The sequence below is a fragment of the Mustela erminea genome, chromosome 4 (genome assembly GCF_009829155.1).
Source record: "Mustela erminea isolate mMusErm1 chromosome 4, mMusErm1.Pri, whole genome shotgun sequence".
NCBI lineage: Eukaryota > Metazoa > Chordata > Mammalia > Carnivora > Mustelidae > Mustela > Mustela erminea.
Window position 1 is genome coordinate 7,907,806 of NC_045617.1, and position 26,081 is coordinate 7,933,886.

At 46.3% G+C, this 26,081-nt stretch overlaps 2 protein-coding genes and 2 non-coding genes across 6 annotated transcripts; 3 read left to right on the plus strand and 1 right to left on the minus strand.

Moving 5' to 3' along the window:
* Positions 1–435: 435 nt before the first annotated feature.
* On the plus strand, positions 436–11,645 carry TCP1 (t-complex 1). The gene is made up of 12 exons (XM_032338561.1): positions 436–696; positions 1,589–1,674; positions 1,875–2,003; positions 3,979–4,076; positions 4,466–4,576; positions 4,883–5,064; positions 5,448–5,574; positions 9,168–9,343; positions 9,720–9,843; positions 10,146–10,338; positions 10,465–10,628; positions 11,348–11,645. The coding sequence occupies exons 1-12, from the start codon at positions 633–635 to the stop codon at positions 11,562–11,564; spliced, it is 1,671 nt and encodes a 556-aa protein (XP_032194452.1). The 5' UTR covers positions 436–632; the 3' UTR covers positions 11,565–11,645.
* On the plus strand, positions 4,241–4,378 carry LOC116589622. The gene has a single exon (XR_004285381.1). It is a non-coding gene; the product is annotated as a small nucleolar RNA SNORA29 (small nucleolar RNA).
* LOC116589618 lies at positions 9,905–10,034 on the plus strand. Its single transcript, XR_004285377.1, has one exon. It is a non-coding gene; the product is annotated as a small nucleolar RNA SNORA20 (small nucleolar RNA).
* Positions 11,552–25,505, minus strand: ACAT2 (acetyl-CoA acetyltransferase 2). 3 transcript variants are annotated; one of them, XM_032338566.1, is made up of 9 exons: positions 25,334–25,505; positions 24,669–24,803; positions 22,874–23,055; positions 21,646–21,763; positions 15,524–15,667; positions 14,553–14,675; positions 13,201–13,355; positions 12,347–12,457; positions 11,552–11,957 (listed from the first exon to the last, which is right to left on the minus strand). In XM_032338566.1, the coding sequence occupies exons 1-9, from the start codon at positions 25,386–25,388 to the stop codon at positions 11,787–11,789; spliced, it is 1,194 nt and encodes a 397-aa protein (XP_032194457.1). In that variant the 5' UTR covers positions 25,389–25,505; the 3' UTR covers positions 11,552–11,786. The 3 variants fall into 3 exon arrangements, with proteins under 3 accessions (XP_032194457.1, XP_032194456.1, XP_032194458.1); XM_032338565.1 differs by lacking the exon at positions 25,334–25,505 and having other exon boundaries at positions 24,669–25,065; XM_032338567.1 differs by lacking the exons at positions 12,347–12,457; positions 25,334–25,505 and having other exon boundaries at positions 24,669–25,074.
* Between the last annotated feature and the right edge of the window lie 576 nt (positions 25,506–26,081).

Below are 26,081 nucleotides of genomic sequence, written 5' to 3' on the forward strand. Positions count from 1 at the left end.
GTTGTCATTTTTCCCATATGGCCCATGTAAAGCGCTTCCGGGCCACAAGCCTAGGCCCGTGAGCGCAGGAACCGAGCTCGTGACTCGCCACGTGCTCGCCGAAGACCGTTAAAAGCAAACCCGCGCAACTCGCTCAGAAGCCCAGCTTTCCCGTGAAGGGCCCACCCTCCCTCGTCACATCCCAACTTCAAGCTCCGCCCTACCGTCCTCCTTTTCTAGAAGGCCCTAGAATGTGCAAAGGCGCACGCGCAACGCGCGCCTGGAAGAGGGGAGGAGAAGCTTCAGCCGAGCACCTCCTTCCTTCTCCAGTGCGAGACCCTGACTTCCGTTCTCCTGCCTTCGCGCCCTTCTTATTCGTTCTCTAATTGGGCGAAAATGCTGAGTCCGCCCTCTCTCGGCACCTCACTTCCTGCTCTTCCGCACGGCTCGCTTCCCCCACCACCTCTTCTTTCCTTCCCGCCCTGCCCCGCGGCCGGGCCGGGGGAGCGGTGTTCCCAGCAGTCCCCGCGGCCGCGCTCGGGCCCGTTCCACGCCGTAGCCGCCGCCGCCGTTGTGGCCGCCACCAGGCCTTGGGACCAAGACACTGGTTGTCCGCGGTGAGAGTGAAACTCGACGTGTACCCCGCCGCGAAGATGGAGGGGCCTTTGTCGGTGTTCGGAGACCGCAGCACTGGGGAGGCGATCCGCTCCCAGAACGGTAAGGACGAACGAGGCGTGGGTCGAGCCCAGGGCGGTGCGGGGTCGAGCCCAGGGCGGTGCGGGTCCCCACCCCGCTCGGGCCGCGGCCGCGGCTGCGGCGCAGCGCCTTCCCTTTCTCTCCCGGGAGAGGGCCCGGGGTCCAGCCGCGCGGGTCTCGCCGCTTCGGGGCGGGGCGGCAGCGCCCTCTCCCCACCGGCGAGGAATTCCGGAGAGTCCTGCAGGTTTGGGGGTCTGTGCCGCTGCGCGTGGTTGGCCGCGGACGCCCAGGCCCTGGAGCTGGAAGAACGCTCCCGGGCCTGGAGAGCCAGCTCCCCGCAGTGACACGTGCCGGTCACGCCTCGCGTCCCCTTTGGTCCGGGTGCCCTGCGCCTCCTAGGTTCCGATTCTAACTAGCAGGAGCGTGTATCTCCACCTTTGCGCCTCTTTTTAGGACCGTTACCCAGAAAAGACAGGTCCTAAGTGCTCATGTTACCGATGAGCGAACGGCCGCGATTGCCCAGTGGGGTGCCCATTGCACCCCACTGGTTAGAACCTGCAGTAGATGCCGGGCGCTCGGGTGTCCAGTTCCCGTTCTGACCCCACCCATCGCTGACAGGTTTTCACAGTGAAGTTGGATGAGGAAATTTCGGTTGGACGTTAGCCGGAGTGGTACTTAAGTTGAGTTTATCCTAACAAACGTTACGAACTAAGGCATGTGTTGTTGTTGAACGTCTTGAGAGCGCGTGCACCTGGAAGTTATGGATGTCTGTCCATCTTATTTTAATTAATTAGGATAGATTTGTAGATTTGGAAAATCCGGAGGCTGTTGGATGTCATGTACTTATTTTAAGCCGGAATGGCTGTCATTTGGAGCAGTGGATTTAAAAATTTTTTTTTTCTCATTTCTACAGTTATGGCTGCAGCTTCCATTGCCAATATTGTAAAAAGCTCTCTTGGTCCAGTTGGCTTGGATAAAATGTTGGTGGATGATATTGGTGTGAGTATGCCTGTTTGTTACGTTAAAGGAAAATAACAGTGCCTAAACATTTAGCTATGTGAATTCTCTGTTTTTATCGCAATGCTGGTACTGGAAGGTGTAGTAAAGGTGATAATGGGTTTCTGATGGGTATCTTTAACTTAAGAAATGCCCTGTGCCGGTGATTGTGTTGTCTTTTTTCTTCCCTGCAAATTTCTTAGGATGTAACTATTACTAATGACGGTGCAACCATCTTGAAGTTACTGGAGGTAGAACATCCTGCAGCTAAAGTTCTTTGTGAACTAGCTGATCTGCAAGACAAAGAAGTGGGAGATGGGACCACCTCAGTGGTAGGTAGTTTGTCATCTGATAGATGGCTGTAGATGGTTTTCCTAAAATTAAACTTCGATAAAGTGAAGCCATAAGTAAGTCATTTGTTTCTGAGTCAGAAATAAGCTCCATACTTAGGAGGGAGAAAAGTTTCATGAGTTTTTCAGCTGCAAAAATACTCATATATCACATACAGAGGGGTTGTGGGTTTTTTTTGTTTTTGTTTTTTTCAGAGGTTTTTTTTGTTGTTGGGGGGTTGTTTGTTTGTTTGTTTGTTTTTTAAGTTCTTTTTCTGTGTCACCTGGGTGGCTCAGTAAGTTAAGTATCTGTCTTTTTGATCTCAGGGTCCTGTGTTCAGGCCCCTCCTTTTTTTGTTTGTTTGTTTGTTTGTTTAAGTTTTGTTTTCTGCCACTACCTGAAACCCAGAAATCCTAACAATCTTATTTATAACTAGCTAGGGGAAGAATATTATTGGCTTTTTTCTTTTTATTTTCAAAGACATTTTTATGTCAAATGCTGATAGGCAGTCTCGTGAGTTCAAAACAGGAGTGCAAGAAAGTCAATGTGAACAATAACAACTTCTCAGAGATCACCCAGCAGACTGATGTAGTGTGTTTTGTAGTATAGAAACACTATTATTTGGTAAGGAACAAATAATAGTTTGGTCTAAAGACACAGGCAGTAGTTTGTGGAGGACATGTTTATATTTCTAGATTAAACTCCAAACCATGAAAAAAATGGAACGTACTTCTTTTGAAATGATAAATACAATTTATAAGTAACTTGTTCACAATATTAAAAATAAAGTGATTATAATTTCCCCAGAAGCAGAGGTTTTGATTTGTTAATGTCTTTAGAAGAATGATTATTTGAATTCCGTTAATTAACACATAGTGTATTACCTGTTTCAGAAGTAGAGTTCAGGGATTCATCAGCTGGATAGAACCCCCAGTGCTCATTACATCACGTGCCCTCCTCAGTGCCCATCACCCAGTTACCCCTTCCACCCACCACCTCCTCTCCAGAAACCCTCAGTTTCCTAAGATTGGGTCTTTTATAGTTTGTCACCCTTTTTTGTCATTTTACTTTGATTTAACTTCCCTTCCCCTATGATCCTGTTTTGTTTTCTTAAATTCCACATGAGTGAAATCATATGATAATTGCCTTTTGACTGAGCTATTTGGCTTAGCATAATACCCTTTGATTCCATCCATGTCCTTGTCCATGGTAAGATTTCCTTTTTTTTCTTTTTTAAGATTTTATTTATTTATTGGACAGATCACAAGTAGGCAGAGAGGGAGAAGCAGGCTCCCTGCTGAGCAGAGCCCGATGGCAAGGCTCAATCCCAGGACCCCGGGATCATGACCTGAGTCGAAGGCAGGGGCTTTAACCCACTGAGCTCCCCAGGTGCCCCAAGATTTCCCTTTTTGATGGCTGAGTAATATTCGTCTGTGTGTGTGTGTGTGTGTGTGTGTGTGTGTGTGTGTATACACATGCACTACATAGAAGGATGGCTTTTAAAATAAACCAAATAATCTAAAATAAAATAGCATGGGTTATAGGAGGAGTAGAGTCTTCAGTTGGTTTCTGTTGAGCACTTAAAATATTTGAAGGTAGTGGATGTGTAGTTCTCTACTGTTGTTCCACAGAACTGGTTTGTAAGCCAGAACACTTTTCTGGCTATCAGCCTTTGGCCATTTGTACGTAAAGTACTGTGTACGTGTATAGGGCACCTGAGTGGCACAGTCGGTTAATTGACCCAGGTCATGATCTCAGGGTTATGAGATCAAGGCCCATGTCAGCTCCATCCTGGGCATGGAGCTTACTTAAGATTCTCTCTCCCTCCCAAAAACAAAAACAAATGTACAATTTTTTTTTTCCAGCTGATAATAGCTGATCGTTTTTGTGTTGATAATAGCTGATCGTTTTTGTGTTGTTTTTACATATGTATTTCACATGCTGTCAGACCAAGAGCAATGAATATTTTCTCTACAGGTTATTATTGCAGCCGAACTTCTTAAAAATGCAGATGAACTGGTCAAACAGAAAATTCATCCCACATCAGTTATTAGTGGCTATCGACTTGCTTGCAAGTAAGATTGTTTGCATTCAGATAAAATTTTACATTATGTGATGTTACAGTTGTAAACAGTGTTCTTTAAATCTTGTTAGTGACTTTATTTTGAAAAAGTGCTGTTTTAATAGTAATATTTGAAGTAAGAAGTAGGGCTGGTGGTTTGTTTTTTGTTCTTTGTTTTTTCCCATTTGACTGCCACATTTTCTCCCAATAATAGATTTTGTTGGCTATGCTTGTGGGATAGATAAAATTGCCATGATCTGAAGAGGGAGGATTTATTGTGTCCTCCTCCTATATGAAATGGCCAAACAGAAAACTGGTGCCTAAGACATTTTGATACAGTGATAAAACAAAAAAGTTTGAGTAGTGAACTTATAAGTGTTTTCTCCCACACACTTCAAACAGGGAGGCAGTGCGATACATCAGTGAAAATCTAATTATCAACACAGATGAACTTGGAAGAGATTGCCTGATCAATGCTGCTAAGACATCGATGTCTTCCAAAATCATTGGAATGTATCCTTGTGATCGTTCAGTCAAGTTTAGGCTTTTTTAAAAGTAAGATCTTGGTTGGTCTTTGTGCTGATACTGTGAAACTGTACTGAAATTGTTTGCTTCCTTCCTTTTCTAGGGGGGAGTAATAAAGTGTCGCAGTAATACGAATGGCGAGCAGTGATCAAGAGTATTCCGGCATTGTGAAGGCATAGTTAATGCTTGTTTCTTTGATGAGATTGCTGAAAGGAAGTGCCGTTGAAGTCCCTTGATTTTTGTGTGCACCCGTTATCCATTCCATGTTCTTGTTCTCCTTAACCCTTGGCTTAGAAATGGTGATTTCTTCGCCAGTATGGTAGTAGATGCTGTCCTTGCAGTGAAATACACAGATGTAAGAGGCCAGCCTCGTTACCCAGTCAATTCCGTTAATATTCTGAAAGCCCATGGGAGAAGTCAGACGGAGAGTCTGCTCATCAGTGGCTATGCACTCAACTGTGTGGTGGGATCCCAGGGTAAGGCCTAGGATTTGATACTATAGGCTAAAATTTGTTTTTTATAGACTGTGTACTATATACATCCTTTAGGTGATCTATCCAAGACCAGCACCTACTGTTCTTTAGGAAAGCCCAGGGGAAAAGGAAAGTATACATCCAGGTTTTCAGTTTATCGCTTGTGTAATGTAAGCACATAAAACTTGGGAAAAATGCAAGTTAAGGAAAGGTAGAGGCCATAAAAATTTGTAAGTTTAAATGTAACAAAAATGTAAATTTATCTCTCTTTAGAGTTGGTATAATTTAATATTTATTACTTTAATTATGCTTTAAGAATAGTCGTATTTTATAAAATGTAACGTTGTTACAGTTCTTATAAAGGAATTTAATGTGTTCAATTATAGGCATGACCAAGAGAATAGTCAATGCAAAAATTGCTTGCCTGGACTTCAGCCTGCAGAAAACAAAAATGAAGCTTGGTGTACAGGTGGTTATTACGGACCCTGAGAAACTGGACCAGATTAGACAGAGGTATGTTGACCTTTGAAAGAGGTGTTTGTAGATTAGACTTCTGTTAGAGCAGGTGACAATTAAAAAAAAAAGTATACAAAAAACAAGGAGTGGGGCACCTGGGTGAGTTAAAAGTCTGATGTGGACTTGGGTGGAGATCTCAGTCCTGAGATAGAGCCCCATGATGGGCTCTGCTCTCAGCAGGGAGTCTGCAAGTCCCTCTGCCCCTCCCCCTGCTTGTGCAATCTTTAAGAAAATAAAAACAAGGAATGTTACACTTCTAGATAACGGCAAGTAATCAACCGGCTGCCCGGTAGCAGAGGACGGGGATGATGCAGTGGGATTATTTAAGTGCGGGGGTCTTGGAGGACTTGAAAAATTAATTTTTACTTATTTATTTGGGGGGGGGGCAGAATGAGTATAGGGGAGAGGCAGAGGGAAAAGCAGACTCACTGCTGAGCAAGCAGCCCGACGTGGAACTCAATCCCAGGACCCTAGTATCATGGCCTGAGGCGAAGAAGGCACACCTTTAACTGACTGAGCCACCTAAGTGTCCTGAAAACTTAATCTTTACCAAAGTCAAACTTCTGGAAAGTTAGAAAGCGGTGGTGACTTGGTGTTTTAAGATAGATTTGGTGATATAACTTCGATGAAAATTTTGATTTCATGCGTGAAGATAATTGTTGAAGATCTATCCACAAACATAATTTCTCAAATAAACAACATAGTGTTGATTGAATGTTTGCTGTATGCCAGGAGCTCAGGGTTGCTACATAGTTACTGATCAGTTAGCATGCTAGAGAGCTAGAGTTCAGTTTGACTGCTTGCTTCTGCTGGACCCCTGTCCTTCACATATTTTAATGATTAGTTGGTTTTGTTAAAAAATAAAACACAGTGACTGACCCAAACCTACAAGAGGTCTTTGCCAAGATGTGGCTCACTCCTTTAGATCTGCATGTGTACTTTTTTCTTCCCAGTAAACAAAGTATCCTTTCTTTCACCAAAGGCCAGTCCCTCTAGTGTAAGTGTACTCAAGCTGCATCTCCAGTTACGAATTCCATTTCTCATTCTTTTTCTAAATTCTACTTGCAGCCACTTTGTAGCTCTCTTAACCAGAGATAAAAGCCTCCTACTCACATCCTGCTCCACTTACTCTCTAGCCTTCCCCATCTCTTTACCGCTGGATGTCCCAAGTTTTTACACAAAAACGGTTTGCTGGTATTTTATTTCTCATTTCCTTCCCAGTTCTAGTCTGTTCTCCAGTGGAGGACCATTTGCTAAGGTCACTATTGGTCCCTAGGGTAAAATTCTAGAAAACTAGACACTTCGATTCTTCATTTGAGCATCATCAAGCTAGTGACTACTCCCTTCTTGAAACACTTGAAGAGACGGCCATGGCATTGTGATACTGCCCCCTCGGTATTTGTATGCCTGGGCAGCCCCGGGCTCTGCTCTGCTGTCCCTGGGATAACTCCTTGTCACTTCTAGGACTGCAGATACTATTTCTGTGCTGGAAACTTCAAATCTGTTTCTCAGAGCTCCAAACACCTATGAACACTTTATGTATCGCAGAGTCAGTGTTTAAAACTGAACATAAATCTGCTTGTGCCGCTTTAGTGATGTGGACCCTTGGAGAAAACTAGGAAATATTCTTAACTCCTCTTTTTACCTGCCTTTTCCTCTTCTAATCTCTCACTTAAAACCACTTGATTTTCATCATCAGATTAAATCTCAAATTCATCTACTTTCCATTCTCCTGCCCACTGTGGTTGGGACAGCCAAGCTGGCCACCTGGTTTCCACTCTTGCCCCCTCTCCCAGACTGTTTTCCACACAGCAGCTACAACGACCTCATCACTTCCAAGGGCAGAGCTTTTTGTAGGTTTCCCATTACTCTGGAACAGATTTTTTAATTTCTTTGATTTTTTTTTCCTCTGTGGTCTGGCCATACCTGGAACTAGGTGTGGCCTAGTTCTTCTAGGACTAGACTCTTCCCCCACTGGTCCTTAATAATGTTCTTCCCTGTGCTGTGATGTACTCTCTCCCTACTGGTTTTGACTGGTTAATTTTTTACTTACTCTTTAGCTGGTCAGTCTCTCAAAAAAGCTTTTCTTTCTCCGTCAGTCTAAATTCCATTCTGCTGTGAGTTCCTCACTTGATCTTCCTGGGCCTTGCACAGGTTTTGTGTGTGTTTGTAGGACTCAGACTTTAAGCTTCAAAGGTGGAGCCCCAAGGATGCGCTTGGCTTCGCAGCTCCTGCCTGCAGTGTGGCATCTAGCTCAGTATGCACGGGGAGGTTAATTTGAGGGTCATCTTGAATTCATTCTACTTTAAAAATTCTTTGAATGGTAAGTGAGATGGTTTCAGTGATGGGTATTTTGCTTCTTTCGGATCTGTATCCCTTCCCATAGCTTGCTTATGATTTCTGTCCTGTGTCTCCCTGCCTCCTGGCAGCTTGCGTGAAGGATGCACCTTTCAAAAACTCAATTCTCTGTCATCCTGAACCATTTTACTCCAGGAGTCATTGGCTGTCTCTCTCCATCACCTCGGCCATAAACCGAGACTTGTGTTCAGACCATCTGTTCTCGTCAGACATGCTCTTCGATCTCCAGGTTACTTCCTCTTTGCCTCATTCCTCCATCTTTCCAGTGCAGTCTCCGCCATGATGTCAGGGGACCCTTTTGAAGACACTGATTTGATAATACTCGTATTTAAGAATACTAAACTTGGGGGCGCCTGGGTGGCTCAGTGGGTTAAGCCGCTGCCTTCAGCTCAGGTCATGATCTCAGGGTCCTGGGATCTAGTGCCGCATCGGGCTCTCTGCTCAGCAGGGAGCCTGCTTCCTCCTCTCTCTCTGCCTGCCTCTCTGCCTACTTGTGATCTGTCTGTTAAATAAATAAATAAAATATTTTAAAAAAGAGGGGGAGTGGAATACTAAACTTGGAGCGCCTGGGCGGCTCAGTGGGTTAAAGCCTCTGCCTTTAGCTCAGGGCATGATCCCAGGGTCCTGGGATCGAGCCCCGCATCGGGCTCTCTGCTCAGCGGGGAGCCTGCTTCCTCTTCTCTCTCTGCCTGCCTCTCTGCTTACTTGTGATCTCTCTCTCTCTGTGTCAAATAAATAAATAAAATCTTTTTTAAAGATAATAAATAAATAAATAAAAATACTAAACTTGTTAGTAGTCCACATACTAGCATCCCTACAGAAGGTTTTCCATTTTCTGGTCCTACTGGCCGTTTCAGTGCTGTACCCTTCTTAACTCCGGGCCTTCAGCCTATCCTCGTGTCACCTTGCAGGCTAGAGTCTGGCCTCTCACCATCTCTGCATTCCATTGTAGTACCTCTTATCCAGAACATGGTTGAGTGTTTACCTGCCAGATCCCTAAAGACAGGGTCACTGTTTCCTTTCTAACCACAGTTTTTGGTTAGGAACTCCCATTTGGGTGGAAGGCACAAGTGGTAATTTTAAATTTTTTGAACTTTTCTGTAAATTGATTTAAATTTTGGCCACAGAAGGGAAAGAATGATGTAATGTGCATTTATTTTGTGGGAAGTACGTAATGGAAGTTAGAACTGGATAAACACAGAAGATGACTTTGGGTTCTCATTTCTCTGTAGAGAATCTGATATCACCAAGGAGCGGATCCAGAAGATCCTGGCTACTGGTGCCAACGTTATTCTAACCACCGGTGGAATTGATGACATGTGCCTGAAGTATTTTGTGGAGACAGGCGCTATGGCCGTTAGAAGAGTTTTAAAAAGGGACCTTAAACGCATCGCTAAAGCTTCTGGAGGTAGGACCTCTGCTGGCTCCAACTGTGGTGTGTCACGTTACCATAAGCACCAGTGTGTGTCTTTACATTGGAAAGTCCTCTGTAAGCAGCTTCAGAAACATCAAGTTTTTACTTTCTACTCCCTTAACGCTTCGCGCGACAGAGAGATCTTTTGAAGTCACTTTTCGTGTTCCTGGAAAAGTTCTGCTGAATTTCTTTACCTCAAAATGACATAGTTCCATGTTGGGATAAAAGGACGGTGGTTTGATGCCTAACTGTAAACCTTAAACTTGCATCTGTGTATTACTTCTATCATAAATGTTTCTGAATTTAAGACCAGGTATGAAAACGTTCATGGGGAAACAGTACTTACAGATCTTTGTCATTATTTTAATAGCAACTGTTCTGTCAACCCTGGCCAATTTGGAGGGAGAAGAAACTTTTGAGGCTTCAATGTTGGGGCAAGCAGAAGAGGTGGTACAGGAGAGAATTTGTGATGATGAGCTGATCTTGATCAAAAAGTAAGCTGCTTTCTAAATTATGAAGCTGTACAGATTTTATCGATGAGTAGAAGTAGATGGCCTTCCCATTGATTTGCTGCTCTAGTCTTGCAGTGATAGGAGCGGTTATACGCATGGGAGAGAACAATGTTAGGCCGTGGTAAATGGAGATGGAGTGACCATTTCATCTCTTCTGCCTGGCCCAGACACTGCTGCTGTGTCTGAATGAACTGTTAGCAGGATTCAGTTAAGGTGCTTACAGTGTATTTGTATGTAGATTTATTTTATAAAAATACTGATACAAAACTTATTGTTTTAAATAGCACCAAGGCTCGCACATCTGCATCAATTATCTTACGTGGGGCAAATGATTTCATGTGTGACGAGATGGAGCGCTCTTTACATGATGCTCTTTGTGTGGTGAAAAGAGTTTTGGAGTCAAAATCCGTGGTTCCAGGTGGGGGCGCTGTAGAAGCAGCTCTTTCCATATACCTTGAGAACTACGCAACCAGCATGGTAAGAACATCTAATGACCTGTTTTTTTAAGAAGGGCCTGGGACCCCCATCTTTGGTTACTATGCCCTTGAGACCTGCGCTGCTGCTGTGGGTTTTGTGAAGACAGTGCATTGTCTTTCTTCCCAGGGGTCTCGGGAACAGCTTGCTATTGCGGAGTTTGCCAGATCGCTTCTTGTTATTCCGAACACATTGGCAGTTAACGCTGCCCAGGACTCCACAGATCTGGTTGCAAAGTTAAGAGCTTTCCACAATGAGGCTCAGGTTAATCCAGAACGCAAAAATCTAAAATGGTAAGCATACAATTTCCTTGTCTCTTTCATGGTCATCTGTGTATCCTGTGATAGTTAACTTTGTTTTAAACTCCAGAAAGATGATTCTAGTGATTATATTCGCATGGGTGTATTTTAATTAGCATCTCTGACCCCCAGATAATCTTCCCGCTTCTCTGGGTATTCCCTGTACCTGTACAAGGGTCCCACAGATGCAGGGGGGATTGTTTTGGGGTGATCTGAATCTTCTTTTTTTTTAAAGATTTTATTTATTTATTTGACAGAGATCACAAGTAGGCACAGAGGCAGGCAGAGAGAGAGGGGGGAGGAAGCAGGCTCCCTTCCAAGCAGAGAGCCTGATGCGGGACTCAATCCCAGGACCCTGAGATCATGACCTGAGCCGAAGGCAGCGGCTTAACCCACTGAGCCACCCAGGCGCCGCTGATCTGAACCTTCTTAAGCAGTCCCTGTGTAAGATGTTAAATGATGTTTAGAAACAGTGTCCTCACTATCCTCTAACCTTCCTAAAAATTTTTTTTTTTTTTTTTTTTTTTCTTCCTACAACTTTTTCAGTACTTCTCGTTATTGGTAATTAGCTACTGTAGTCTTAAGGGGTCTACCGTAAGGTCCCAACATTTCCCAAGATGAACATTTGAGTGGGGTGGCCAGATGTAAAGAGCTGGAATGGGGTAGGTGTACGTTATGTAAGATGCCGTTGAATAGTTTTTTCTAAATTGCAGGATTGGTCTTGATTTGGTTAATGGTAAACCGCGAGACAACAAGCAAGCAGGGGTGTTCGAACCAACCATAGTGAAAGTGAAGAGTTTGAAGTTTGCAACAGAAGCTGCAATTACCATTCTTCGAATTGATGATCTCATCAAATTACACCCTGAGAGCAAAGATGACAAGCATGGAGGTTACGAAGATGCCGTTCACTCGGGAGCCCTTGATGACTGATTTGCTTTATCCTTTATTTATAACAATGTTGGATGCAATTCTCTTGTTGAGTATTACACATTAAAAAAAGTAAACTGTCAAGCCTTGGGTTCTTATGAAAGATGGTTTCCATCCTCACTTTGGTTGGTCCTATGATCTCACATACTATAATTTAGTACCATACTAGTTTAAAAGGAGGTTAAGTTCCAGTTGTGTTTAGGCATGATTAATTGTTAAGTAATTTCATCCCCTCTGAACACACATTGCTATGCCCATCCCACCCCCAATGCACAAGGCAGCAACACCACGGTGTCCACCCTTCCGTTCCATGGTGTGTAACAGGGTAACAAGAATCCGACAGCCGGATGCTCCAAGAGGATGGCCCAAGGCTATAGCCCCTCCTTGAATGTTGACCTAAGGGGAAAAAGATACATACGTTTATCCTGCGGACATAGAGTAAAAATCCTAAATTATCTTTTCGTAAACTATCCTTTCAAGTTCCGCTTTCATTTTAACTGCTTAGGACCTTGATACCCTGTGACATCCACCCTGACTACCTTACTAGCTCAGAAAAGGCTGCCCTGGGACAGAAGTAAATGAAGAGAGTCCAGGGGTTTCGCCCTGGGAAGCAATAAAATAACTCCTGAGTCCCAGTGGAGCTTCTCAGTGTCCGCCTAGTAACCGTATGGCCACCGCTTGCCACACTACAGAGCTGTGTGTGCCTGGGGTTTGCGGTTTACAATCAGATTTGCACTGCAACACACATCCGCTAACCATCCTCAGGACTGCTCGCTCAGGTTTACCTTCTCTGGGTTTAATCCAAGTTCTTTAGTTATTGCCACGGAGAGGGCAGCAAAAGCTTCGTTGATCTCAAATACATCCACATCCTCCAGGGACCAGCCTGCTTTTGCAACCTAAGGGAAAGATTAATGGAATAGAGGTCTAAACACCCACGTGGCCGCCTCCTTGTAGATACTAGAACATACACTATGTGACATTGGAGGATCTCTTAAGGGTTCCTCCATGAACCTAAGTGATACCATTCTAAGACACACAGAAAACATCCCTCTGGAATCAAAGGTTTTTTGTTTTGTTTTGTTTTGTTTTTTAAAGATTTTATTTATTTATTTATTTGACAGGCAGAGATCACAAGGAGGCAGAGAGAGAGAGAGAGGGAAGCAGGCTCCCTGCTGAGCAGAGAACCCGATGTGGGACTCGATCCCAGGACCCTGAGATCATGACCTGAGCCGAAGGCAGCGGCTTAACCCACTGAGCCACCCAGGCGCCCCTGGAATCAAAGTTTTGAAGTAGTAACACGTTAAGTGTAGGTGAGATGATCTACGTTATTTATCGGTTCCGCTAAAAAACAGGAGATTCAAATGTTCTTGGCTGTTCTTTGTGGCAGGGAAGCAGGCTAGAGATACAACTAACATGAAAAAGCTCATTGAAGACTAATGGGGACACTTTCATAAAAGGGGGAAAAAAAATTTAATCTGAGGAATAAACAAAAGCTCAACCTTGGCATTTTGGGGTGGAGGATCTGAGCCAAGGTTTGAGAAGGCGGAACTGAAAAGTGAATTACAGCGTGGTGTTCTGGTCCCAAAGACGTTCGTTGTCCCAACAAAGAACAGGTGCCAACATTCAGAATTAAACTTACAGCTTGCTTTATCGCTGGAATCGGTCCTGTCCCCATAATGGAAGGCTCCACGCCTACTTGTGACCAGGAAACGATCTGTGCTAACGGTGTGAGCCCTCGATGAGTGGCCTCCGACTTCTTCATTAGCAACACAGCGGCAGCACCATCATTTATTCCTGTAAAATACGAACGTCCTCGCTTTTGAAATGCTCACTCAGTTCTATACCTGTGCCTACTTTCTCAAACACCTGAAGACACGTGTTCAATTTTTCTTTATATATAATCTTGACAAAGTCAGTTGCCATAATGCCTTTTTTTTTTTTTTTAAAGATTTTATTTGACAGCGAACATGCACAAGCAGGGGGAGCGGCAGTGGGAGAAGCCGGCTCCCCATGGAGCAAGGAGCCTGACACGAGGCTCGATCCCGGGACTCAGATCATGACCTGAGCTGAAGGCAGGTGCATGACTGACTGAGCCACCCAGGCGCACCCCCATAATTCCTATTTTCCAATGTAATTAGAAATGCTAAGTTTGGCAATATGACATAATTGACCACAGAACATTTTAACGGAGGAAAGTGGAAAGATTGAAAGGGGAGGGAAGAGTAATGAAAAAGATGAAATAGCCTTGCTCAGGGCACCTGGGGGGCTCAGTCAGGTAAGCATCTGCCTCCAACTAAGGTCATCATCCTGGGGTCCGGGATTGAGCCCTGCATCAGGCTCCCTGCTCCTCCCCTCTTCCACTCCCCCTGCTTATGTTCCCTCTTGCTGTCTCTCTCTCTCTCTGTGTCAAATAAATAAAATCTTCAAAAAAAAAAAAAAAAAGAAAAAAGAAATAGCCTCGCTCTCATATAAGGCATCAGGAGTTTCTGGTTTTGGAAAAGCATCAAGAGACAAGATCAAACTCTGTGGTTCCCTAATCTGCTTTTTCATCTATATGTCTAGTTTGAATGTTGAGAAGTCAAATCCATTCTTTATAAGTTAAGTCAAAAATACGGCGATGCTAGGGGCACCTGGTTGGTTCAGTGGGTTAAGCCTCTGCCTTCAGCTCAGGTCCAGACCTCAGGGTCCCGGGATCAAGCCCCACATCAGGCTCTCTGCTCAGCAGGGAGCCTGCCTCCCCCTCTCTCTCTGCCTGTCTCTCTGCCTACTTGTGATCTCTGTCTCTTTCTGTGTCAAATAAATTAAATCTTAAAAAAAAAAAAATAGGGCAATGCTAGTAATAATCAAATAAAGAAAAACTACATCTTCCCTTCAAGCAACTAAAGGTCTTAGCATAATTTGCATATAAATAATAAATGAAATGAAAAAGTCATCAATTTGGTAGGCCTAGCAGAAGATGGGTCCCCTCAACTGCCCTTTGGGAACTCAAACCTGAAGCATTAGCTGGGGTGACTGTTCCTGTTCCATCTGTAAGAAAGTATGGCTTTAACTTAGATAGGCCTTCTATGTTGCTCCCATGGCGAGGAAACTCATCTGTTTTCACTTCAGTGAGACCTGAACAAAAGAAAATGAATTAACCAAGATTAGTACCAAGATGGCAGTGAGTGTGCCAGGAATGGTGCAGTCCTCAAACACAAGGCTTCAAATTTGGAAAGAAGGTTTACTAAAAAATACTTTTCATTCCAACAGGAAAGTACACATAATAAAAGTTGCATGTTCCCAGATTTTATAAGCACTGTCCTCATGAGATACTTCGAGTGTTTTCCACAACCACAGCCCTTTCTGAGGAAGGCAGTTCTTTGTGCGAAAGGTGGTAAAGGTGCGGCGTGTAGGACTTAGCTGGTTACAGCTGACAGGATCAGGGAACGTCAAAGCCAGTCTCATAAGGGTGGACGTAAGCAACAGCAGTTACTGGTAACAGAACAGTTGATCAGTAAGAGCTCTTTGACCGGAACATTCCATCTGAGATAACAGCACAGGACCCAAAAACATGCACCCTCAGGAAACACGAATTGTATGCAGACATATACAGGAAGAAGTGGGTGTTCGAGTCTGAGGAGATTTAGCCTGTAGGGGCAAAAGGTCAGCTGTTGCCTCCTAACAATGATAAGCCAATGCTCCAGTTTCTCACACAAAACCTGCCCTATCTACAGACCAGTGTGGACACTCTGGGACCAGGAGTGCTCAGAGCCAACACAGTGCCCCATGTTCTCACCCTCCAGCACCCGATAAACAATGGCGCCCAGCCCACCATTTTCAGATGTACCCAAGATCAACCTTTTCTTTGCAACCTGAAAGACCTAAGACACGATGTATAAACATTCCTGTATATTATTTTTTGGATCACTCTTATCTATAAATAGGTACATCAAGGTTCAAACCATTGTAGTCTATATACTCACCTTTTCTAGAAGATACAAAAACTGGTATAATCTCTTTGTCAAAATAGCCAGCTTTCTGTGCACTCTCTGTCCTGTTCTGGGACAGAACTGCATACTTGTCCTGATCTTCTCTGCTCACTTGCCATTTTTTGGCTACATTTTCAGCTGTGAAAGAAAATAGTAATAATAAAGCAAAAGATAAGCATTTTCAGGAACTGGCTTTTAGAAGCTCAAGTTTTTCACCTGTAACCCAGCACTGCCCCCCCACGCCCCCCTTGCCCCACCCCCCCGCGCCCCAAGCAGGCCCAGTGACAGTCTGAGATGGTTCTGGCCCCCCACCGGCGACGGATTTGGGAAGGCTGCAGGGCTCTTAACAAGTCATCTGCTTTCTTTGCTTCCTTCCTGCCTTCTCTTTTCCTACGGAACTGTAAGCTTTCGGAAATTTCCTTTATGCAGATTCACCAACTGTTTGTATTTTGGCCCCATTCACTTCATCATTCTCTCTCTGAACCATCTGAGAAAACGTTATAACCATGGCTCTTTATCCCTCAAGTTTTAATTTCACTGTATCTTTCCCCCGAACGGCCAGTTTCTTACATGAGCACAGCTCTCAAAATCAGGAAATTTAACACTTCCACAATCCTATTATTTAATCCTTGGTCCATCGTCAAGCTTCACCTGGTGTCCCAGTGATGTCCTTTGTGGCTCATTTGTATGTTCATTCCAGGATCTTCACTGCCGATCTCATCAGTGTCCTTTTACTGAGAACAGCTCCTCACACTACCTTTGTGTTTCTTTACCTTGATACTCTTGAAGAGACCAGTTCTTTTATCAAACCTCTCCAATATACGTTTGAGGTCTCCTCAAGATTAGATTAAGGTTTTGCAGAAAAGCAGGTATCCCACTGGCCTGACCATCTCGATGAACCTCATTGGTTTATCTCAGGTGGTGCAAGCTTTGATCACTTGGTTAAAGTCTCTCTACACTGTAAAGTTACTACTTTTCCATTTATAATTTTTAAAAAGATTTTATTTGAGAGAAAGCAAGCAAGAGAGAGAGCACAAACAAGAGAAGGGCAGAGGGAAAGGCGGAAGCAGAGTCCCTGTTGAGCCGAGCAGGGAACCAGATGCGGGACTGGATCCCAGAACCCTGAGATCATGACCTGAGCCGAAGGCAGAGGCATAACCCACTGAGCCACCCAGGTGACCCTCCATTTATAATCAATGAGGAAGTCAGGGGAAGTTATTTTGATACCACAAAGAAATGTCTTCCTCAACCAATTTTACCCGCTTCTCTTCGCGTTCACGATTTTCCGACTCCAGCCTTCCTCTGTTCTGGCATCTACTAGAAAGAGCTTTTCCCTCTCTCCATTTATCATCTTGACATCAGTATGGATTCAAATATTTTCACTTCATTTAACAAATCATATAACCCATTACTGTCATTATTGGACGAGGAACTTCCGGGAGCCACTGGGCAGCACCGGCTTTGTCTTCCGGCTGCTTCCGGAACCAGAGCTGGGCATCAAGATCTGGTCCCTGAACATTCTGTGTGCCCTACTGTCAGTGCCTCTGGGTTTCTACTTGCTGCACTTAACTTTGACATATTGGTCTGACTGGTGCCCAGTGAACTTCTTGGTCACTTTTTTTTTTTTTTAATTTAAAAGATTTTATTTATTTACTTGAGAAAGAGAGAGCCAGAACATGAGCGGGGTGAGGGACAGAGGGAGAAGCAGACTCCCCCCTGAGAAGGAAGCCAGACATGGGGCTCGATCCCAGGACTCGGGAATCATTACCTGAGCCGAGGACAGATGCTTCACAGACTGAGCCACCCAAGCTCCCCTCTTGGGCCTCTTTTTAATGATGTGAGGTCTGAGGGCAGCCTTGATGCCAAGTGGGAGACAGCTGCCCCTGCCAAGGCCATGCTAGGGAAGAGATTTATTTTGTCCCAGCCTGGAATGAACCACTTCTCAAAGGAACCTTAGTTCCCTTTAGTGGAGAAAGTACTTAGAGACAAAGATCTGGGTGTTAGGACTGCTCACTATGCCTGGCATGTCCCCGTTTCCGTGCCTGTTTAGCAGGGAGTTCTATACACGTAATTCAGGACTGTTCACACACACTCACACTGATGTCCCGGCATACATTCTCACGCCACAAGGGCACGCTTCCCCCTTGCCGTACTTGAACTCTCTCTACAGTAGTGAGAAACCTGGCTCCCATTAGCCTCAATATATTCACTCATCTGCTTGAATCTATAATACACACAAGGTAGTTTCAGAATGAGCTGTCCCACAACACTGGGAAGAGCAAACGTAACTAGAGCTCAGTACTTGTTTACAGTTTTTTTCTTTTTTTAGGTAAAACCTATAGAGTGAAAAACAAAAACCTGAAGTGCATAATTCAATGAGTTCTAACAAACGCACGCAACCACATATCCCACATATGTAATATTTCCGTCACCCAGGAAGTTCTCACGTGCCCCTTACCTATCTCACCCTCCTTAAAACAAATGTTTTGATTTCTTTCAGCATAAATTATAAATGCAACTTAGTGTCTTTTGCTCAGCATTCTGTTTATCATATTTACTCATACCGTTAAGTTGATCGCTTAAAGTCTGTTCCTTTCTCTTGCAGAGTGGTATTCTGTGGTAAGAACACAGAACTATTTGTTACACATTCTCCTGCTGATGGATCCCTGAGCCATCTCTAGGTCTTGGCTCTAATGAATAAAGCTGCTTTGCTCGTGCAATGCTTTCAGTGATGTTTTTATGGGTCTTTGGTAAAGAAACTGTCCAATCTTTTCCAAAGTAGTTGAACCACTTTATGCCTTGATGTATGAGACTGCCCCGGGGCTGCTGATTTTCTTCCAGGACTTGTGCTTGAACTGTGTTTTTCATAAAATTTGGATATTTTCAGCTGTTATTTCTTCCATATTTTCTCTGTTTCCTATCTCTTTCTTCCGAGACTCCTATTCCGTGTGTGTATTTTGCTTCAGAGGTCACTGAGGCTCTATTTTTTTTCCATCTTTGATCCCTGTGTTCTTCAGGTTGTAAGACCTACTCTCTATAGATCGACTGAGCCTGTCTTCTGCCTCCAGTCTCCCCTGAGGGCCATCCAGTGGGATTCTCATCTCAGATTGTGGGCTTTGCAGTTCTAATTTCCAGACGGTTCCCCTTTTACTGCTGAGATTTCCCCTATATCTTCCTTTATATGCTTAAACCCAGGTAAATAGCACCTTGTCTGCTGGTTCCGGTATCTGTTATTGCAGGGATCAGTTTCCACTGACCATTTTTTTTTTCCTGTTAGGCTACATTTTCCTATTTCTGTAAATGTCTAGAAATTTCTTACTGCATGCTGGACATTACAGTTGCTATACTGTAGTGTATTAGGTATGCAGAAACTGTTGAACATCTGGATCTTGTTATCCTTAGCAAGTATACTGAATTTCGTTCCCAGTAACATACTAGCAGATCGTCTGGAACCTTTTGAAGCTTATTTTTTAAGCTTATTAGTTTGGGTCTAGCATCATCCTTACTCTGGTGCTAGAGTGCTACTGCCACTAAACTGTGGGTTTTTTGAGATGTCAGTAGAGTGTCTAGTGGGTTCAGTAAAGTTTCTACTCTGCATGGTCAGAACTCCTAGGTCTCCAACTAATCAATTCACAACCCTCTAGCAGCTGTTTCTACTAGACCTTGTAGGGTGCTGTCCTATACAGCTGAGTATTTGACCCAAGAGTTGAGGGGACCCTTATGGAGATTTCCGGAGCTTCTTTCCTAGCTCCCTTCTGTCTAGTACTCTGCCCCACAAACTCCAGGCATCTCAGCAGCTCCAAACTCTGACCTCTGCTTCCCCAGTTCAGTGGCCACCATCCCCCCCAGGTAGAAACTCAGTGACAGTAGGGTTTTCCCTTCTTTCAAGAATCTTGCGGCAACTGGTCAGTTAAGTATCCGACTCTTGTTCTCAGCTCAGGTCTTGATCTCAGGGTCAAGAGTTTAAGCCTGACCTTGGGCTCCATGCTGGGTGTGGAGCCTATTAAAAAAAAGAGAAGAAGAAGAAAAAGAAAGAAGAGGAAGAGAGAAGAGGAGGAAGAGGAAGAGGAAGAAGAAGAAGAAGAAGAATCTGTCTTACAACTGACTGCATTCGAGGCAGAGGCGGGGCTGGCATGGGTAAAACCCCCATTCTCACTCAGGGGAGCTCTAGAGTGGTCCCCTGGGGAGAGGACCCCAGAAGAACAGCAAGAAATTGCCCTGGGTAGGGGAAAGAGAGGTGCTCTATTAACCCGCCCCTTCCTCATCACAGGATCCTGTGGGGCAGAAAGAGGGAACCTGAGGTCACAATGCCCCATTAGGAATCTTCCAACATCCCTCTCAACTATTTCAGATCCCGCCCAAACCTGGGGTCTATTACATCCCCTGGGCCAAGATCCAGACATGGGCACACTGAGAACATTTGGCAGACTGTGGCTCTGACATGACTCGATCCCAAGTGATTCTGAGGGCTCAGCACGGACCCAAAGCACAAGATCTTGGTCTGCACCAAGTTGGTGGAGCCGTTCCAGATGGACTCCCTGTACCTTGTTCTTGGGGAGCTACAACACCAGAAGTGGAGGAACAACATAACACGCTCCTCCATATAAATCTAAAAGGGAGGGTTTCCCAAGGCTGATGGGAGGAATGAGCGGACAGGCATCAGACGGGGGCTCCATAGGGAAGGCCTGGGTACCAGTTTGTGTGGAAGGAATGCATCTACCCCTGTTAGAACAAGCACCCCAGGAGCAGAGGAGGTACCAGCAAGAGAGGGGGAGGAGCCAATGAAATGGTCCCCTGCAACCTGCCCCTGAGGCCAAGCCACTGGCAATGCTTACACCACTGTGGAGAACATGCTGGATCTTCCCAGGAGTGACAGCCTTTGTCTACAGCCAGAGAGAATGGGGGTGGGGGGTGGTTGTTAATTTGGATTGTTCCAGACACCCCCCACCAGGCGCCTGCAGAGCCCGAGCTGTGGGGTGCTGCGGGCTGAGCCTTGAGTGGGAATAAGGAGGGTTCTTGAAGGTCCTCGTGAATGAGGGCTCCAGCAGGGTTTTAAAAAAAAGGAATCTCAGTCTTATGTGATTGTTGGTGGTCAACATTTGAAAGCAGTAGCTTGAAAGATTTTGGCCACTTGTATATTCGTCTGTATTAGGGAGTCTAGTCTTTACTAATTACTACATCATGGCAGCCTGAGGCTTTTTTTTTTTTTTTTTTTTTAAGCAACAGAAACTTATTTTCTCATGTTGTGGAGAACAGAAGTCCCCGGTGAGCAGGTCTGTTTCCTCCTGAGGCCTCACTCCTCCCGGCTGCCTCATCGCTGTGTCCACACATGGCCTTTCTCCCGAGCTCACATCTCTTGTATTCTGTCCTCTTCTTACAAGGTTGCCAGTTAGACGGCATTAGAGGCCACATAAAGGCCTCACTTTAACTAAATTACTCCTTAAAAGGCCCTAACTCAAAATTCAGTCATGTTCTGAGGTCCTGGGGTTTGGGCTTCAACACAGGACTTTCCAAAGGTCATAATTCAGCCTGTAGCACCTCAGAAAGGGCTCAGGAGCTGGATTTTCAGTGACAGCCTCAGGTGACATCGAGACAGTCGGCGGTCATATCCCACTTTGAGAACCTCTGGCCTGGACTCGACAACCAGGAAGACCCCGGCACGGCGCCCACAGAGGCTGCTGGGGTGTGGCAACACTCTCCCGCCACCCCTGCTGCCACTCTCGCTCGGGGTGACCAAGACGCCCATGCTTCTCACTGCTCCCCACGGCTCCCTGCCACCCTGCCTCAGCCTGACACACACTGTTCCCTCTCCTTTGATTCTTGCTCCTTCCCCCACTTTCTCACGAGACTGCCACCTGATTTCTACTGCTCCTGGACCCAGAGCCATTGCCACATACATTTAAGCAAGGGCGTGTAACGTCTCAGGGCTTGTTTCTTCAAGTCTAAAATGACGTGTCTCTTCTGTGCTTGAGTTCTACATTCCATATGAGAGAGAGACAGAATGATCAGGACACGGTCCCTGTCCTTCATGAAGAGAGCAACTGCAAAGCCAGTGGTTATAGGACCTTCTGGAAACCTGTCCGCACTCAGTGTGTTTTTGGCCGTGGGTGCCTTACCTGTCATGCCCATGTGATAGTTGTGGAATGCATCGGTAAGGCCGTCACAGAGGATGCTGTCCGTCAGTGGCATCTCCCCCATCTTGACTCCTGCCCTCAAATGAATCAAGTGAGGAGCCTGGAAACAAGAAATACAAATGGATTTGGGGTTGCTTGTCACTAGATCTGTCCTTGTGATCCCACTCAAAACTACCCAGTGGCTCCTCAGTCTTTACCTAGACCCTCCTGTGACCCTTCTCCCCAGTTCTGGCCCATCCTCTTCCCCATCCAGGGTCTGGGGCCTGGAGACCCCTGGAATCAGCCGACTACTCTACCATTTCTACTCCTGAAAAGCTGTTACTCTCCTACCCTATTTCCATTTATCACCAAATCTTTCCATTCTGATTTCCTTAAGATCCTCATTTATTCTTTCTAAAGAAGCAACTAGTTATCTGTTAAATGAGGAGTTCATCTAAAGGCATAAATGAGGGGTGCCTGGGTGGCTCAGTGGGTTAAGGCCTCTGCCTTCGGCTCAGGTCATGATCTCAGGGTCCTGGAATCGAGCCCCGCATTGGGCTCTCTGCTCAGCAGGGAGCCTGCTTCCTCCTCTCTCTCTCTGCCTACTTGTAATCTCTGTCAAATAAAATAAATAAAATCTTTTAAAAAAACAAAAATAAATAAAGGCATAAATGACGCCAACAGTGTGTAACTTCCTCTGATAAAAGACATAATGCCTATAGTAAGAATCATCAGGTGGCCTAATTAACTAATGGAAAGGGATTTCTAGGTGGGGATCTTTTTAACTCCTACCAACTGAATAGCAGCTATAATAGAATGGAAACACTTGGAGTCAGAAGATCTGTATTCGAATTCTGGCTCTGGGCCTCAGTTTCTTGATCTGTAAACTGGGAATGATACCTCCTACCCTCTAAGAGCTGTTGTGACTATGTGACTATATAACCATGGATGTGTCAGGCCCCCTGCTCAGTGGGGAGCCTGCTCCTCCCTCTCCTTTTGCTCCCCCCGCCTCCAACCCAGCTTATGCTCTTGCTCGCTCTCTCAAATAAGTAAATAAAATCTTTAAAAATATAAAAATAAAACCATAAAGATAGAGATCAAGGTTGAATCCGTTTTTTTGTGTGTTTACCGTTTGGTTTCAGCTCTGCTATGTGTCAGTTTACTCTGCTATGGCACAGACGTGAGTCTATTGGCAAGAGGTCAGTGACTGCCGTCTCTCCAGAGGCCTTACCTTGCTCATACTTTCCATGCCTCCTGCAACCACAATGCTGGAGTCTCCTATGCCTATGGACTGTGCTGCAAGGCACACGGCTTTGAGGCCTGACCCACAGACCATCTGGCAGCTCCATGCTGGAACAGAGTAAGGGATTCCTGCACCCAAACTGGCTTGTCGAACAGGATTCTGCCCACAACCTGGCAGAGGGAACACAGAGACAGCTCAGCAAACAAACAGAAGGGAAAAATGTTTAGATGAAAGTACACAGTATTAGATTAGCAACTGAGCTCCTGTCACTTCCCAGCCAAGCTGAACCAAGTCACACTCCCAACCAGACAGAAAAAGGCCCGTGTCTGCTCTATACCTGCCAGTCTAGCCCCTGAATACGGATTAGTCTGTGCTTATGGATATAAGCTTTCTTTTCCACAAGGAAGTTATTAATAAGAACGAGGAAATGTTCCTCCAGTGATCTTTCAACAAGATTGTGGAGGGCACCTAGGCTTAGGGAGTAGGACAGATGAGGATTCAAATACTAGCTGCACTTCAAACTGTGCCCCTCAAAAGCTCATTTACTCATTTGCAAAATGGAGATAAGATGATTCAATGCACTTACTGACAGGACTCAGTAAAGCAGTGAAAGCACTAAGCCCAGTGCTGTCAAGGCCCCGTATTCAGCAGGCCCTCAATGAACATAGCCATTATTTGTTTTATAATTATGTGGAGACACTAGGGAGCACAGATGTGGAAGAGCTAATGGTCCACCCGGCATGAGGGACCCGATGGCATCTGAGGAAGTCTAAATCATGGGTCTGAGAAGGAAGGAGGGTGTGGGCTGAAGACAGCCAGTCTGAGAATATTACATATTTTAAAGCCCTTGAGAGTCATGAGAAAGTGGTAGGCTCCAACTTTATGGCCCCTCAAGACAATAAGAGAAAGGAGAATCAGGAATTAGAACTACAAAACTATAAAATGAATATATGCAAAAATGGGCCAGGTCTCAGACAGGGTAAGGACAAAAGTTGGTCGTAAGTGAACATTTCCAATTACCACGAGGATCAGAATTTATGCTGCTGCCTGAGCATGAACCTAGTTATTAAACTGTCTAAGAACTGCCAGTGGTCAAGGATCTAGAAACTCAGTGGGAAGTGAGACTGGCGCACTCTGGTGACTCCCCTGCCCCCACCCAGGGATTGACAGCCCCCTGAGGAGCTGGAAGTGAGCCTTACCAGGCTTGAGGGCCCGAACCTTACCTGTGTTGTGGGACCCCTATTCCAGCACCTGGAACAGTGCAGGGCACAAAGGAGGAATTCACCACTTTTGTTCAATGTGTGACACTTTAGGCACCCATAGAGGGCTGTGTATACTCTCCGATGGGCCTGGTTCTAAAGAATGAAAAGGCAGGGGCTCCTGGGTGGCTCAGTGGGTTAAAGCCTCTGCCTTCAGCTCAGGTCATGATCCTCGGGCTCTCTGCTCCGCGGGGAGCCTGCTTCCCTCTCTCTCTCCCTATCTGCCTCTCTGCCTACTTGTGATCTGTCTGTCAAAAAAATAAACTCTTAGAAAAAAAAAAAAAAAGGAAAAATGTAAAGACAGTGGAGGGCGGTGGTCTAGCCTGGGCTCATCAGGAAACGCCCAGGAAAGTCGCGGGGTATCAAGCTGGACAGGGGCATGGCAGGGGAGCGACAGGAAGACTTCCAGCAGAGGTAACTCCAGGAGCAGATCTCCGGAGTTAAACACTTGAGTTTCGGGAGCGGGAGGTGTGCGCGGGGTGTTGGCGGGCTGCTTCCAATGAACCTGACCTCCGAGGAGTTACCTGCCGCCAAAACGTGTCCGAATATGACCTCCGACACCTCTTCGGGAGCCACAGCGGCCCTCTTCAGGACTTCCTTGATGACAGCTGAGCCCAGGTCACGGACAGGGACAGCGGCTAAAGCACCATTGAAGGAACCTAGGGCAGAAGGGAAGGCGGGCGCGACGAGGGCGCCCAGGCGGCGCGTCTGGGTACGCAGCGGACCCGCGGGAAACCCTCGCATCCATCTCCTAAGCGCCAGCAGACGGGGTGGGCCCACGCTTCCCTAACAAAAGGGCTCGACAGTCCCGCGCGCCCAAGGCTTTGAAATCTCTGCCGCACTAAGCACCGGGAAGCAATTCTCAGGAATCCTCCATTCAGCAACGCGGCCCTGCTCGGACCACTAGCGACCCCGCCCTTGCGGCCACAGGGCTGACATGGTTCCTCCGGGAGCTGGCCAACCAGAGGACTCGAAAGAGAGCGCCTCCCTTCGCCAGCCAATGGGAGAGCAGGGCTGCACGGTGGTTCTACCCGCGGACCCAATCAGAGCACGCGAGGCGGAGTGGGTACCGCGGGCGAGGACCGGGTGGGACCGTCGGCCGGCCTGCCCGAGAAGGCGCGGGGTGCCGGTTCCGGCAGGTCCCAGAGGTTCCGGGGTCCTCGCGGCTGAGCCAACGCCGGCCACTTACCTATGGCGGTCCGCGCCGCCGAGACGATGACCACGGGATCAGAGCTTGCACTCATCCTGCCGCACGACCCCTTCTAGCTGCTGCCCGCCTGCAGCTGCGGGCAAGTGAGGCAAAGCCTTGCTCAGCGGCTCACAGGCCGCGCCGGGGGCGGAGCCGCAGGCTGCCCCGCCTCCGCCTCCGCGGGCGCCAGTGCGCAGGCGCGACGGCGGGGCGCTCGGGGATGCGGTGGACCGTGTAGTGGCCAAAGCAGTGGGCGGACCCGCGGGCCCCGCCCCCCACCTCCTCGGGCCCTTATCCGAACGGTCGTGTTGTCGTTTGTCTTGGCGTTTTGTTTTGGGGGCCGGGCGTGGGGTTTTTTGAACCTAGTGTTTTTCGAGTCATTGAGAAGTGAGGGTGACAGTAATACCCCACGTTGAACCCAGGACTCGAATCCCACTGGCGAGAATGTGGGTACGAATCCTGACAGCTGCAGGCCTGCAGGCCGTTCTCTGTGTGCTTCTGCTCTGGTGGCTTCGAAAGCGCATCTCCATTTTGACCGGGCGCCGATCATCCATTCCTTAGGGGTTAACTTGGTTCTCCTCTTGGGCAAACCCTTCTCCGTGCCTTCCTGTGGGGTTGGCACCACTTGCCTTATAATCACGCTGGCAGATCAGCTCCAGCGCTGATGTGTGAGGACGTCGGAGTGTCTTAATCTCACAGACCAAAAGGATTTCCTCCAGCTAACAGTTCGGAGAAATCTGCAGGAAGC